We start from the raw sequence: 16,412 nt of genomic DNA, 5'->3' as shown, positions 1-16,412 counted from the left end.
TCGCCATTTTTGTCAATATTGATCTTCCGTCATTATTCAGATTTCCAAAACCGTAGGTGAAAATTAGCACAGAATTGTTCTAGAATAAGTTTCAGGAAGAGAAACAGAATCCCGGAAAGGAAGATTAAAAATTGTGCTGGATTATTCTAAAATAACTCTCAGTATGAGAGCTAGGATTGATTAGGACAAATTTTTTGCTGTCTCGACACTCAATAGTTGTAATTAAGAACGGATTCCTAGGTAATTTTTAATGAATAAAACTGTTGTTTTACTATATATAATGCCCATCAATTGTAAAATTATTCATACCAAGGCCTCATTTCTGTTCTTTATAACATCCAAAATCTGAGACTCTGGTTCATCTGGATGACCATCCGTTAGAAATACAATAAGGTTGGTTTTCGTTTTAGCCTGTCAGTATCCAATATAAGAAGGTTAAGATTATTAGTTTTTATCTTACGCCTGCTTGATAATTCTGTCAGGTTAATAAATAATAGCCTAACATTTTCCTACATTATGGGGCTGAATTATAGAAATAAATGGTCAAGAAAATACTTTTCCCCTTAATGATATATCTAGAAACCTATTATTTAATTATAGAATTATTGCTAGACCTTAGATGTCATATTCGTGGACAACATATCAAAGGCATGTTTCAAGGCTGGTACGTAGCCAGTACTCCCTGAATTTAATATCAAGCAGTAAACGTAAAGTTAATGGAAGATGATGCTTATTGTATTTCTTATTTTCAACATAAATATTGCTTTCTAAGTTGATGATCTAAAAGTTTTTAAAATTGCTTGTAATGAAGAGTATTAAATTTACCAAATTCTGGTTGAATTTTGTTGTTAATGAAATCTTTAAGAAATATTATAGACTGTGGTGTTGCTGGTGAAACTGTGGTTACTTTGCAACCTCCATGAATTCTGATTTCATCGTCAAAAGCAATGACTCCAATCTATCAATATATTGATACCATCATGAATAGAAAGTTTTTACCATGTAATTGTATTTAATTTCATAATATTTATTAAACACTACTAGTTTTAAATGTGGAATGATCATTTCTAATTGTAGATTTTAGACTTGATATTACGACAATACTATTCGAACTATGATAATACTGTAGGTATACTCCAATTAAAAATTCTTTTACGACTACTCGTTTGAAAATCTCAACTTTAGTGTTCTATTAGCCGTAAGTTGTTTATTAAGAAACTACCGCAATGGAGTGATATATTCTGCAAGTTGTTGCAAATATCTCATGTAATTTATATGAAATGATTACTTGAAGATTACTGAAATTGGATATTATGCCACTATTATTTAACTCTGATATTGCCGTATGCATGCTCTAAATATAATTATTTAATTTAGATAAAACTTTGGAACGTCTAGGTTCAGTGTTCTATTTTTTAAACATTTATGTACTACGTAGATAATATTAGAAAAGTGATATTCTACAAGTAACAAAATATTTTAGGCATGTTTTCCATACAGTGCATATATTAACCTCATCATTTGGTCCAAGACTGTCTAGAACAGCTGTAGCTGCTTCCTTAACTTTCAAAAATCGATCACCAGACATTGATCCACTTCTATCCAACACTAATACCAAGCGCTTGGAACTTGGTGATGCAGCATTAACATACCATTGCCTGTAAATAGAGAATAAAATAAATGGCCAATGTTATAGTGTTTTAGTGTGTGTGGTGAAGAAATTCTGTATTATTTAAATACAGTATTTTTGAATGAAGAGTAAGACTAAATTTCTGAAAATTTAGGACCAACACAAGCGATATTATTAGATGTTTAAATGAATGCGCTTAAGATCTTCTTCAGAAATTAGAAAGGATTATAAATAAACGTAGACTTTTAATTTTGACTGCCTGTGTGAAATATTATCCTGAAATACTTTAGTATAGCAGACTACTGTAATTTGCAAAAGAGTTAGATCGTGCGTGGCGTAATTATAGGGTAAAGTGTTATTAACAGCTTGGTATCTATAATTTTGTCATTTATTTGCTATTTATCTTAAAATTTTACTATACCAGGTCGCATAACCCAAATTGAATCTTGCTAGGTTTTAAATTATTATTTCAGAGCTAATCTACTAGAAGAATTTAGACTTTATAATGATAACATATTTTCTAAGTCCTGTCATATATTTGTAGGACTGAAAATTGAGTCACGCAGTGCGTACTCACGTACTCGCTCTAAATATATTCAAATTAAACATGCGTGTATCTTTATACTAATTTAACTTAATGGTAAGAAGCTATATGATGCAATAAATCAATTTCTTATTCGGACATCTACGTGGAATAATTTTTACTGGAGTGCTTTCTTCAGGTACTACAACTAGCTTCGAAAATTTTTATTACGTATACCCGGAGGAATAAAATCAGTCAACATGAAATATGAAAGTGTAGGACCGATATAATGTTAACTTCTATAAAATCTATCATCCTAATTTAAGCTCTAGGAATGATTATTTCGCAATATATTCTGATCATGATATTAATAAATTATAATAAGCTATTCTTACTTGAATTTGGTCTCAGTGGTATAATTCGTTTTGCAATATCTTTGGGTTGTTGGATATTGATAGAAAATGTTATCCGCTCCAGCAAAATATTGCCATTTAACAGATAAATTGTCGGCGAAATTTTGTCGATAGGCCAATTTTAAAGAATTAGGTATATAACTCTGCGTTGTTTCCACCGGAAAAGTGATGCATGGCGATGATAAATTGATTTTATCATTTAATTCTTTATTAAATCTTAAATTAATTGGATTGCAGCATAGTTGATAACTGGTCGATGATTGAGCTTGCTTGGATGAGTAACCGGATTCAATATTACTTTTTGCTGATTGAACAAACTTGATGATATCTGCTAAACTTGCATTCAACTGCCTCCTTAAATCTTCAACGATTGCTACAGCTGATGTTAAATTTTGTTGATAATCAATTCCATCATAGAATCGTTGAATTTTACCAGGTGAGAGAATTTTTTCGGTGAATACCATCATCTCTTCGCCTAATGTAGTAGCCCATCCTTTAACATCATGATTCAACGTAACAGCATGATAGGGGACTACTAAACCAATTATAATCAATATGCGTATCGAAAGATTCGATTTCCGATCTATGCTAATCTTCATATTTGTATTTAAGCAATCAATTTCCTATCCTACAAGATTTTAATCGTATTAGTACTACTACAATGTAAATTAACTAATGGAAATTATGATCGTAATCAATCTAATCTAAGAAACATTGATAGTCCTAGATGATGTCGATCAATTTCAATGCAAATGAGCAAAAAAGTAGAAAATTGAATTAATAGTACAATATTCTATTGATTAATTGTCAGTAAAGAAGTTGGAGAATAAGAATGACAGAGGTATGCGAGATAACCAATGTCAGACAAGTTGATAATTTCAATATGTCATTGAATAACTACTTAATGGCAAATTGTATCCAATATGGTATATAGATTAGTTTATAAAGCCGTCATCAATTACAAATTGATCTGAATGAGTATTTTGTTTATAGGATAATTTGACATATCCAATCTAACTTCCGTTATTTGATCTTGATTGTAAATACGAATCTCATTCGATTATGCTCTGTTTTTCTACTAGTGTTATGTAAATTCTATTGATATCATCATTAAAAAGAAATCAATACTTATTTCTGCTTGAGATTATCGTCGGCTATCTTATCCATTGTTGCTAAGGAAGATTTACCGGTAGATTATAAATAAATGGATGATCCTCTTTATTTTTGTCTCAAATTAATTGTTATCACCTTGCAACATATGTGGTGAATTTGAATGATTGTTTTTTTAACGCCTTCAATAGATTAATCCTCATGTTACCGTGATGATTATTGTTTACTAATGGATGTTGATGAAAGATTCTTGATTACAATGAGGATATTAAGGCGTCATTAGCATGACAAATAGAATTGAAGGTGTGATGAAAATAGATTTTATAATAGTACCTAGATTCCTAGAATTTTAAAGTAGCTTTGATATTCAAGTGAGAGAAAATGAACCGTTGATTTCGTACGTAAGGGAACTGTACGCATAAGTCAATATTGGTATAATGAATCTTCAAATATAATATTTAGAAATACTCAGTTGTTCCTATCTTGCTATCAAATCGAAAGAGAAAAATGATTATTTTATCAGTAAATTTCTTGTTTTTATTAAATTATAATGTTTATTTGAATGACTAACGTAATTTTAGGCGTGATGGGTATTAAATAATGTAGACTTTAGAATAATGGCTAGATATTTAGAATGTTCAGTTATTCTTGTCTTTCTAACAGGATGGAGAAGGACGGATGATTCCTTTCTTATCAAAATTAACCACCAATCAACGTTAGCATAATGAGTATAATTTTTAGACTTAGAGAAAATAGATTCCAAAATAGTAGTCAGGAAATGCAATTATTCTTGTCTTGCTGACGAAGAAAGATGAATACTTTATTTCTTATTTTTATCAAGGCATTATTAGTAACGTATGACAAGCATAATATTAGACGTGATAAAAATAATTACAGAATAATACCCGGACGATTGAATTGCAGACTATTCTTCTCTCGCTATCATGACGAATAAACATCAATGCCTTAGTTAATTTTTAATTAATACTAACTAGAAGTTATTATTTGCATGACAAATACAAATTTCGGCGTTCTGAGTGTAGATCTTTTAAATAATAGCCGGAAGACGGGATATCAAACTGCACGCAAGAGATTAAAATTTAAACTATTCTTGTTTAGCGATCAACACGAAGAAAAGCAAACAATTTGTTTTTACTCTTCGAATACTGACCACAAGCCATCATTTGCATGACAAATACGAATCTGGACATGATGAATATGAAGTTTTAAATAATAGGTAGGAAATACTAAACTACTCTTGTCTTGATAATAACGTAAAAGGAATGAAAGCTTTCTTTATACTTCTCATCATAATATTAATCTTTCAATACAAGATGCTGAAAATATTTTTACAGTTATTAGTTATAAAATTATAGTATTGAAAAACTTTTAGAACATTATGATGCGAGGATCATGAGTTAACAATTTTATCAGATAAATATCACGATTCTGATAAACATAGGATCAATTTTAAGCTCAGTTTGACTTTCATTCATACTTTCTTATTCTTATTCTGCGTTGATCTATTTATAGCAGATTCATTTCAGTATCAATAGTGAATAGGCTACGTAAGTATTTGAAAAGGTAAATTTTATTGTAATTCAAATCCCATTAACCTACAAGTCCTAGAAAAATCAACAATTAATTAACCTGTGATTTTAATATATTAATTGTCAATAGAGCAGTAAGGTAAATTTATTTTCACCCTTTCATACCCTATGTTGTTATATTCTGAGCAATAAGAGGTTTATTTTTACTCTTTACGCTAGAGCGATAATTAAAAGTCATTATTTCGACCCTGCTAACTTGGACATGCTAGATGAGACTGTGATCGTACTGTATATCTATAATCTGTATGCAATCAGAATAATCGTATAATTACTTTGCATGAATGACAGGATTATTTTTTGGAAACTAAGTTACTTGTGGTATCACCAGTTATTATAATTACTCTATCGGTTATCGTGAATAAGTTTATTTCTATGCTACAGTGATTATATTATAATTCTAATCCGGTTAGCATGTAAATTCTAGAAAATCAGGAGAATAAACAAATTAATTAACCTGTGATTTTAATTATCAATGGAGCCCTAGTGTAAAAATATTTTCACCTTTCATATCACACATTGCTATATTGAGTGGCAAGAGGTTTATTTTTATTTCCTACGCCTGAGTGGTAATTAAAAGCTGCTATTTCGATCCTGCTCAACTTGGATATCGTAGAACAGAAAGGATAGACATGATATGCATGCGAACAGTAATGGAATATCTTGTAGTTTTAAACTAATTTTGTCCAATGGAATGGTACAGATACATTTCAATATGGACTAAAATAATCGTATTATGTATAATATATACGCAGTCGGAATGATGATGGTCGTGTAGTTGCTTAGTAGAAATGACAAAATTATTCTTAGGAAATCAAGTTACATACGGTAGGTATTACGGATTCTAGTAACCACGCTATCAATTATCGCATATAAGTTTACTTTTATACTACGATGATCATGTTGGATGTTGATATGGCAAGAGCTAGTTACAACCGGGAAGAGTAATATGTCAATGTAGTAATCTTTATTGTTGAGAGCCTAAATGATGCTAATGGATAGATCTAGAGCAGATTTTAATATAATCCATTTCGAAGCGGAGTTAAACTACGATCCTATATGACACATTGAATATGCATAAATTGTTTTTTATCTAGCACTATAAGAAAAAGTCTATCAAAAATTATGATGATATTCGTAAATATCAAGAACTGCAGTGATTAAATCGAATCATTTTAGGGCGGAGTTAAAGTATTTTATTACATTGGGTGTGGATTAAAAAGAAAAATAGGATTTTACATTAGTAAAATATTTCTGTTGGGTTGACTTGGATTACTTTAACTTCTAGTTGACCGCAAAAGCGTTTGAGTGTTCACCGAATGCCCACACCGAAATTCAACTCTAGTAATTATAATCCATAATTGCCAATTCATTTAATTAAATATAGAAGACAGTTTGGCTACCTTAAATCCTTTACAAAACATCGCGATAGTTGTAAATATCAAGAACTGATTTAAATAAGAGTTTAAGGCGGAGTTAAAGTATTTACAAACATTGATTTACTAAAGATCGTTATAATTATGTAATCAATGGGTGGCAAGAATTGCGTAGATTTAACATATATGAAAGAGTGCAGTTCCAATCAATCAGAGCCTATAATAGAGTTGCAAACTTAGTCTCCGCTTTTGACTCCTTACAGAAAACAGGTTTCTTACTATAAGAAAAATCTATATCACAATTGAAATATTGGCAATGGCTAGAAGCCAGTTAAAATAAACCCCAATAAGGAGGACCCAATTACTCTTATTTCCGTAAGTCTAAATCGTAACACCACCTTATTATTTATATAATAAATCCCTATACATTAACAAAATAAAAGGTGATTAACTTTAGTTATAATTGTCTATTGAACTTGAAAGTATAAGTATATTAGAGTAGCAAGTTTGACCATTAATAATTAATCATGATGGTATTTATAATAATAATGATAATTAATGCACGTGAACACTAAGGTTATGCTTGATTTACTCTCAGTTCTTTTCATTATTGAGAAGAAATAATTAATCTAAAGTTAAGGTAATAAGAAGCCAAAGCATAGCGTGCAATGTCCATCTGTTGGCAATTTACTTAATGCTATACAGTATATTCGACGGATCCCTATCCCATTTTATAGACTCGAGTCAGGAAGAGGATATAATCTGGTCAACTCTGAAATATTTGCTACGATCAATTTCAATTTATAAAAATTGATCATAACATGGCAATTAGTTATACTAGTACTAGAAACGTTTAGATATCAAGACTAAATTTTGATTAATAGTTACCGAAATTTAGCAAAGGATAAAAATAAGGACAATTCGATAATTTTTTCTTACTATTTTCTCTATCTTTTATTATAGATTAACTGAGTAAATATCTAATATTACTAGTACAAGCATCAGATGCAGTGACGACAGATTCTGTACAAAAATGCGAATAGATAGCAAGTATTTTACTATTAAAGTTAATCCATTTTAGATTATATTATCCAACGAAAAACAAGATCGTTTTTTCCCTGCATTAAAATTACTTCCTGATAATATACAATAGAATATAGAGGCGAAAAACAAAAGGAAATTGCTTATTTAAAAGCTAAATGGTCACCACTACCGTTGCCGTGCTTGCTATTCCTGTTTTTCTTCGCCATATAAATAATACTAGCTAAATCAACTTATTTGCATTTAGGTAAAACCTTAAAATAGTGACGCGCCGGTATAGAGCGAGGGAATAGGAAAATAAGGACATAACTTTAAAAGTAATGATTGATTACTACCTTATTTATAGCCATCATATCGATTATTTTGATTACATAAACAACGTCGGCTAAATTTTGATTTGTTTTATTAATTATTGACAAAGACATCGAATTTGTTTACGTAGAAATAGGAAAAATAAGGACACGACTAACGAACTAATGGTTGATTACTACCGTGTCTATAGCTGCCACTTCGATTTTTTTGATGAGACAAACAACATCAGCTGGATTTAATGTTTAATTATTGACAAAGGCTTTAGATACGTTTACATTTCCATGGACGAAGAAATCGATGAAAATCTTAGATTATTCATCAGCCAGTTTTAACTTTATGGTTTGGACTTTATCATTTAACATGAACTCAAAAATAGCTTTCTATATCTTATAAACCTCTAAATCAAATGCAATTTACTCATCTATGGCATTAATTATTGAAGCTAGTACTATACCAGTAAATGATGAGCGGACAATTCATGCTAATATTCTAATAGCACTCGGAGATGTGAGCTTTAAAATTGTACTTTCCAATAAATATATTAGTATCTTTATACAGCAGCTAGTCAGATTTTAGTTGTTAATGTTCACTAATTTTGGAATCCGAAATTCGCTAAATTCTTTGTATTACAGTTTGAAGGTAATCTAAGCTTATACTTCGATAAATTTCCTGTTGATTAATGTGCGAGCAAACAGTCTGTATACAATACCCAAGAAATGACCTGTGTTAAATATTTCATTGTTGTTAATCGAGCAGAGAGAAGTCTCTATTGCCTAACTATCATATTGAAAATATGAGACATTGTTAGAAGTACATTATAAAGTTATGTGCGCTATGATAAATACAGGAGAATATTACTTAATACAGGGATGTCGGCGCAGAAATACAGTAAGATTGCTTGTAGGAGAAATATTATGAGTTGTTTATGGCTCATATTGGTATTTCTAGCCAAAGTTTGCTGACTTGGATCGATAATCCTGAATTATTGAATAGCATATAATACTATATAATGTCAATCAATTTGATCAGGCTGTTGCGTTATACTTATTTCACAGTTCCTTAAAGACTGCAATTGTCCTTTAATCCCTTTTACGCGTATTGTATATGGTCCATGATTTACAAAATATAGATTACATCTTTTCTAAACAGTCTATTCTACAAACTGTTGACCGTAGTCTATCTTGCACGATATTAGGCCGTATTTGTTTAGCAGTAATGCAACAGTAGATCATTCTCGAATTATGGCCAAACTGCTTGAACATATGTTATTATAACGATTTTGATATAATTATACCGTCAACAAATTATGCAAGTAATGCGATCAACCTGAGTTCCTGCGTATAATACATTAAAAGAAAATATTTAGAATTGAGCTTTCTATTGTTGGGAAGGACTAGCAGATGGTAATAGTAACCATTTCTATTTTCAAGTAAACAGCATTGGTTAAAATTAGTATAATTATCTCTATGAGTTATTATGCAATCATCATTATTCCAGCAGAAAGCATTTGATCTTGAAATTACTCCTGCAGAGCCAGTCATGGCAAGAGAACGTGAGTTTGTACAATAATTAATTAGTAATATCAAGATACTTACTGTTTTTCTATGTCTTCATCTATTACATGTTAGTTGATCATTATGGCTTATATTTTGAAAGGAATAGAATTGACCTTTGGATTCCTTGATGATTGCTGTTAGAACCTCTGACACCCTTAGTTGTAGTCAGTATCAGATTACTGTACTTTTTGCCGGTTAATACTGTGATCTTAACGCAATAATTGAAATTTCGTCAATTATGAAAATGATAAAAATTTAGAGACGACGATTAAAATTACTGTTAAAACACAACCGTTAACTTATATGAAATAATAAGTGAATATAATCTTTCGGAAATTTAGCATTTGTTACATGATATACCTTCATCTAATTTCGTTTACAATTATTGAATCACCCTTTCTGTCTTGCATTTATTGTACCCTCTTTATCCCTGTAAATTGCTTTTCTACCGATAAATTAATATATTTCGTTTACTCTCTATAGCTAATCAATTCTATTAGATAAAATTAAAGTAGTAGCTAACTTAATTTTATGCCTTGTATGCTGGTAATAGTCTTTGATTAGCAATAAACAAACCAAAAAACTATCTACAGTTAGATATTGTGTACTTGTGTTATCCATCTTCGAATTGCATCCGTATTATCCTGTTTGGATTTGAGTGAGCATTTCTCCTTATTTAAAAGTTCTAATTTCAATAAAGATTCGATGGTTTATGAAATAGCTCTAAGTTATGCCGCAGGGGCAAAAGTAGATATCAAATGTATGTATCCAAAAAAAGATAGGAAGAAAATACAGATCTTTATCGCACATGCTTCTATTTAAAAGTTGATCGATAGAAAATTCTGTTAACGTAGGCTGCTATCCGTCCATGATGTAATGATTAAGTTACTACATATAGATCGCATAATAAATTACACGAAATTTGCAATAAGGAAAATTAAAACTTATAAGAAATTAAAAACTATAGCCAGCTGTCAAGCATATCTTAGTCTACAGTATTATTTCAATAGAATAAATCATAGGCTATACAAATCCAGTAGTCTATGTATATTCTTTAGATCACTGTTACTGTTCTGTTTGAAAATATTTAAGTATAGGTAGAATTTTAGCGGAAAATAGGTTCCGAATGTCTTAAACTATACTAATAAGCTGAAGTTACTCAAGGAAATCTTTACCTATCTTACTTAATGTTGAAGAAAAATGAAATTTTTGAATACTCTCCAAATAAAAAATTATTATTGGTTTTGCTGTAAGTCTAATATAGCGCACAGAAGAAGTTCAGAAGTAGATACGAACAAATATGAGCAATCAACACACAAAATATATAATCTAAATAAGAGAAAGCTAAATGGATGAGACGATATTTATTACAATATGTTATAATTTTATTATTATCGTACCTGCACACAACTGCTACCGCTTTGTATAACTGCCTTTACTATGGTAGCGCTGATACTGCTAGTCAAAAAAGGAAAATTATTCATCTTGCTCTAAATTTAATGAAATAGGCAGGATTACTTAGAAGACGATTCAAATAAAGTTAAATATGTAATACACACAATTGGCCATAAATAATTCTTAGAGAAACCTACTAAACAATGATGATAATTTTTAATGCTTGATAAAGTAAAAATATAAGGCTATCAACAATTTACCATTTGAATTACTTACTAAACGTGAAAAACTGTAATATTTGGAACGGCTATCGTAAGAAATGTCGTTTTGAAAGTTTATACAACAAATGCTAGCAAAGCGTTTGCAGCTTATTTGTAAAAACGATGCCATCTTGTTGCTTTGTTAAGTAAAAGCAAGATATCTGATTGTACGTAAATTATTCGAATATCTAATTGAATATAGGAAAGAAAATTTAAATCTTTTATAATGTCCATGTTTATCCAAAGTCTATTGCTTGATATAAGAAAACTTCAGATTTCTATGATTGCAAATAAAATTTTATCCGCATGAACTATTAGTTCTAAATAAAAGTGACTAGAAATTTCTGTGGATTATATGATAAAACTAGAAAGGTCGTTTCTGTTTGCTAACAGTACTTGAGGAAGTGACTTGTTTTCAGGGTTGCTGACTAAGTGTATAAATTAAAATAAGAATTACCTTTACGCCAGCTTACAAGATTGGATTATGATACTAAATGACTGAATAAAAAAGCTCTCACTTAGCAGGATATGTGGAAATGGTATCAATTCTAAAGTAAATTATCTGTAACTTGCTCAGCGATGATTTCTTCCACATCATACGGTAGTACTTGAGTTTTACAACTCCTTACACATACGAGTACATAATGTCAAAGTAGGTAAATCAGTATATGTTTAGAAGAATCTAAATAGTATTTATTATTCTTCAATACTAAGTTATTTCAGGCTCTTTATTAAAGATGTTCATAATTATGATTTATATGCTCGTTCATACATAGTTCGAATATTGGGAAATAATTACAGTTAAATTGATATTAAATCTGGCAAGTTATGTTTTCCTTTAGCTTTAATTACCATCATAGGTGATTGAAAAATTTCGTTAAGGTAATATAATCGCAAAAATTAATGATCACTAGAGATCCATGATAAGGTATCGATTATACTTTAAGTGATTCCAACACTGTAATAACGCTACTAGCAAGTTATGACGCCTAAACTAATGCAAGATTTTGTATTCAATTTTATTTTTGCTCATTATATATGATAGATAGCGTAAAAAATAAATTTCGAGCTTTTACTTACATATTATATAAATAGCTTAATTTTTAATTACATAAAGTAATTTTCTGGCGTCAGTTATTAAATATTTACGCGGTCGCTTCCATATTTTTCATACCAGGTTATCGGTTCATTATTAGTACAACGATATTTTTAAGATGGGGTCCATAAAATAATTTTTACGTGAGTTGTTAGTATATTAATAAGTAAGAATTCGCTAACATGTAGCTTTAGCTCCATTCGAGATCTAGGCTTCTTTCTTTTCTCTACCATTAAATTTTAGGATTGATTGTACTTAAACAGAAAACCGCATTTGTCTTGATTGCTATAAAAAGAGAAAAATTGTAAGTAAACGTGTACTAATCAATGTTTTAAGATTAAAAACTCGTTAATGTAATTTAATGCTATATATATTTGATCTACGTTACAACTTATATTGAATTAAAACCATCGAATCATGTTCTTGATCAAATATTTTATTACATGCATTACTAAATATTGTCAATATATTTTAAAATTATTGATTAAATTCTATGATGGATCAAAATCACAAACCGTACCTTTTAGCTTAGGTATTCTCTTACGCGCATAGTGTACAAATACAAGTAAAAATTTTAATGAGAATAAATGAATTCTATCACGATATTAAAGACCACGGTCAAGTATGAATGCGTTGCACTAATCTTTATACAGTTGGTAGCTTGTCACTAGAGTTACCAAATGTGAAACTAATTCATTTTCTAGTAAGGGCAAGTGAATTAGTTAGATACCTAATTTATAACAGAGCTCAAAGGTCAGATCGTGTTATGATCATGACTGTTTCGTGTTCTATGCATCTTCCGAAGTATTTTTAAAGTAGAGCGTAAAGTGATATAAATTTTGGTCTAAAGAATAAACGACAGCAGTATCCCTTATTTCAGTAGTATTGATTTCCATGTTATATGCTCTGTAGCTGCTCATGAATACAGATAGAAGGTATAAAAGGGAGTCACTTTTTACAATAGGGAGTGTTCGTTATTTTACCGTTTACGCGTAAGGAGAAGGTCTATATCGTTTCTGTCGTGAAACTTAAGGAAAATGTTTATAGTTGCTACGGAGAACTGATCTTGATAAGTAGTTAGAGATAGAAAAAGACCCAGAAATATCTCCGGTATATCTTTGTCACACGAATATACACCTACATATTGGTGACAGTTATATATCAAAGTCGAGACCGCTTTAAATCTAATCGTCAATACTTTCTATCTATAGATCTAATAGAATGGTTATATAACATATCGTTAACGTAATAAAATTGATTCGTATCCTTTCCAAGTCTTTTGATGTCTTTTATAATTCTTTATCATTTCAAGGTTGATCGAATCGTAAAGTTTTTCTCGTTATTGAAAATGGATAATATAACCAATGCGAGTCGTACACCATTGGAAATTGTTGCTATCAAGTCTGCTACTTTTATTGTTATCGCTATTGCCGCTGTTATTGGCAATGTCTTAGTCATTATCGTTATTTCTCAAAATCGTTCAACTCAAACTATAACAAATTATCTAATTATCAATTTAGCTGTTTTTGACATCATGAACGAACTAGTCAACTTACCTCCCTATATATTGAATATCATAGCCGATAGGCAGTATTATGATGATATTGGTTGTTCTATTCATTCGTATATTGGAGGTGTATTATTTGTAGGCTCTATTCATAATTTAATGCGGATAGCTATAGTGCGCTACTGTGATATATACCAATCACGAGATTCCAAATTTTAGAAAAATAAGGGCTTTATTGAATCTTATACAAAGATTAACTACACACAGCTCCACTCTAGCCGAATACTACTACTAAAGACTTCTAGAATGAACTAACAGAATAATCTAAAGTTGCATGCTTTTATACTTTTCGTAGCATTCGCAGCTACAATCCGCATGGTAACCTTTTACCTTATATTACACATAGTTAAATTATTCTTAGTAAGACTATTCTACTACGGACCATCATTAATCTAATATCGATACGACTACAGTACTTACGTAGACATTATTCACACCAGCCAAAGTACAATGAATTAACCATATCCTAATATATGATTTACAGTTCTATTTTTACCTATAACCTTATTAGTAACTCAACACCTTACTGTATATAGTCATCTGTACTCTAGCATAGAGTCTATGCCACTACAGTCTATAGGTATAGCTACCAAATATCTCTTAGGATAAATATCTACCGTACATTATACTAAACATGGCTAATAGTCTACAATCACAATACTAGTTACATTACAGCTACCTTATCGTTGTCAAGTCTAAAAAATTGCAATCCAGACATGCATACTATTGCATTGGTATTATTTACAGCACGTGTCTTAGGACCAGCTGTATCGCTTCTAGGATGGAGTAAGAGTGTTTATGTAGAGATTGAGAAAGCTTGTCTTCCTAGTTGGGATAGAGATGGCATAAGTGGAATAACTAGGGGCATCTATTCTGCTACTATCAATTATGTTATATTTTTTAATACTATAATTTATTGCTATTTATTTATTTTTTGCTTCCTTAGAAGGAAACGACAACGGATGATTCGCAATACTTATCACTCACTAACTGCTATGAATAAGTCTAACGTAAATTCGACCATCTTTATCGTATTTATTGCATTTCTAATGTGTTATTCGTCATGGTGTCTATTAGTATTTATTATTATACCAGTAGCTAAAGTGATCGTGCCTGATAGCATCTACTTTACATCTATAGTATTGCTGTTCTGTAATTCTGTTATAAATCCTTTCTTATATGGATGTCGAAGTGAGAATTTTCGTACAGGATATAAACAAGCTATTCATAAAATTTTGTACATGCGGTTGCAATATAAATGTATTTAGGAACTTTAAGAGTCCAACAAACATTATTGCAATAGAACAAGTGTAAGCTATATCTGGTGATGAAATTACCTGTTATCCTGATCACTGGTTCGAGCTATAGCTAATTCTGTATCATGAAGATTCTAATTGTATAATATTAAGACAAATTTTTTGTCTTGTACATGATCGTAATTATACACCTGAGGATATTCTATCTCGTTTATTATTGTAAGCGCTATAAGGCTAAGTTTTCGGTATACGTTTATTAGTAAAACCTCTGTAAACTAGAGCTTCTTATTATATGTATAACATAGGTTGTATATCATATATATATATGATATACGTATCATCCTTTGAGAAGATCGGTGGAGATAAAATAATTTCATTCGCATTGGAAGGTACTTGATCTCAAATTTTATCAAGATTTCTTACCTTTGCTATTATTACCGTATTAGTTGTGATTTCGAAGCTAAAGTAGAGCTATTGAATCTTATAAAGCTTTAAATGGCATACAATCTATTTTCTTTAGAGATAGGAATGATAAGAGTGTAATAATGTACTGTAGTAGTATTGAAATCAAAATTGCTGTTTATGATCAGGATGCTGTTGCGAACAATTTACACTTCTCTTACGTCAATATACTTGGATATGCTGATCGTTATACTTTTACAAGAAATTATTTCCTATTTTTGTAAACAACAACTAGATATTAGCTGACAAGTGTAGGAATTCACAAAGTGAATTCATGAAAATCGCATGACGGAATTATCATATTGAGGTATCGCGGTTTTCCTCTTTTTTACTGTTTGAGTAACACTGCGAACGATACAATTCTACTAGAATAAGTATACCTCTTTCGTAGAGATAACTAATTAATGCTGGTAAACAATTATTTAATTATTAACAAATCAATATAGCTTCACGGACATCACTCCGTGACATGAGGATATAGGACATTATCAAGAGCTCAATTGTCCAGCTTTGAGGGACATGTTAGGCAAAAACATTTAATTTAGTCCTAAAAGCATAGAATAATGGTAATTATTGGAGAAATAAGTTAAGCGGTATTTATCGCTCATCACTGTCAAAGTAAGAGAAACCTCTATAGATCAACTATCATGTTGAGGATATGGCATATTATTAAGAGTAAAATTTTCCAGTTTTGAATGACGCGTTAAGCAAGAAAGCATTTAATTTAGTCCTATTTTGTATTTAGGAATGATTATTTGCAATTTATTAGAATAGGTGCCAATGTGATTATTTGCAATAGTTATTTTAA

General features: G+C 30.3%; 1 protein-coding gene across 1 annotated transcript; it reads right to left on the bottom strand.

Moving 5' to 3' along the window:
* Window positions 1-303: 303 nt before the first annotated feature.
* Window positions 304-3,165, bottom strand: TRIADDRAFT_53363 (uncharacterized protein; the record flags this gene model as incomplete). Its single annotated transcript, XM_002109349.1, has 5 exons — window positions 304-411; window positions 615-682; window positions 826-958; window positions 1,514-1,658; window positions 2,549-3,165. 5 exons carry the CDS (start codon window positions 3,163-3,165, stop codon window positions 304-306), a joined length of 1,071 nt encoding a protein of 356 aa, XP_002109385.1.
* Between the last annotated feature and the right edge of the window lie 13,247 nt (window positions 3,166-16,412).

This window comes from Trichoplax adhaerens, genomic scaffold (genome assembly GCF_000150275.1).
Source record: "Trichoplax adhaerens TRIADscaffold_2 genomic scaffold, whole genome shotgun sequence".
In the NCBI taxonomy this organism is placed as follows: Eukaryota; Metazoa; Placozoa; class Uniplacotomia; order Trichoplacea; family Trichoplacidae; genus Trichoplax; species Trichoplax adhaerens.
The sequence above is the reverse complement of the archived record's forward strand: the minus strand, read 5'-3'. Positions and strand labels throughout refer to the sequence as shown.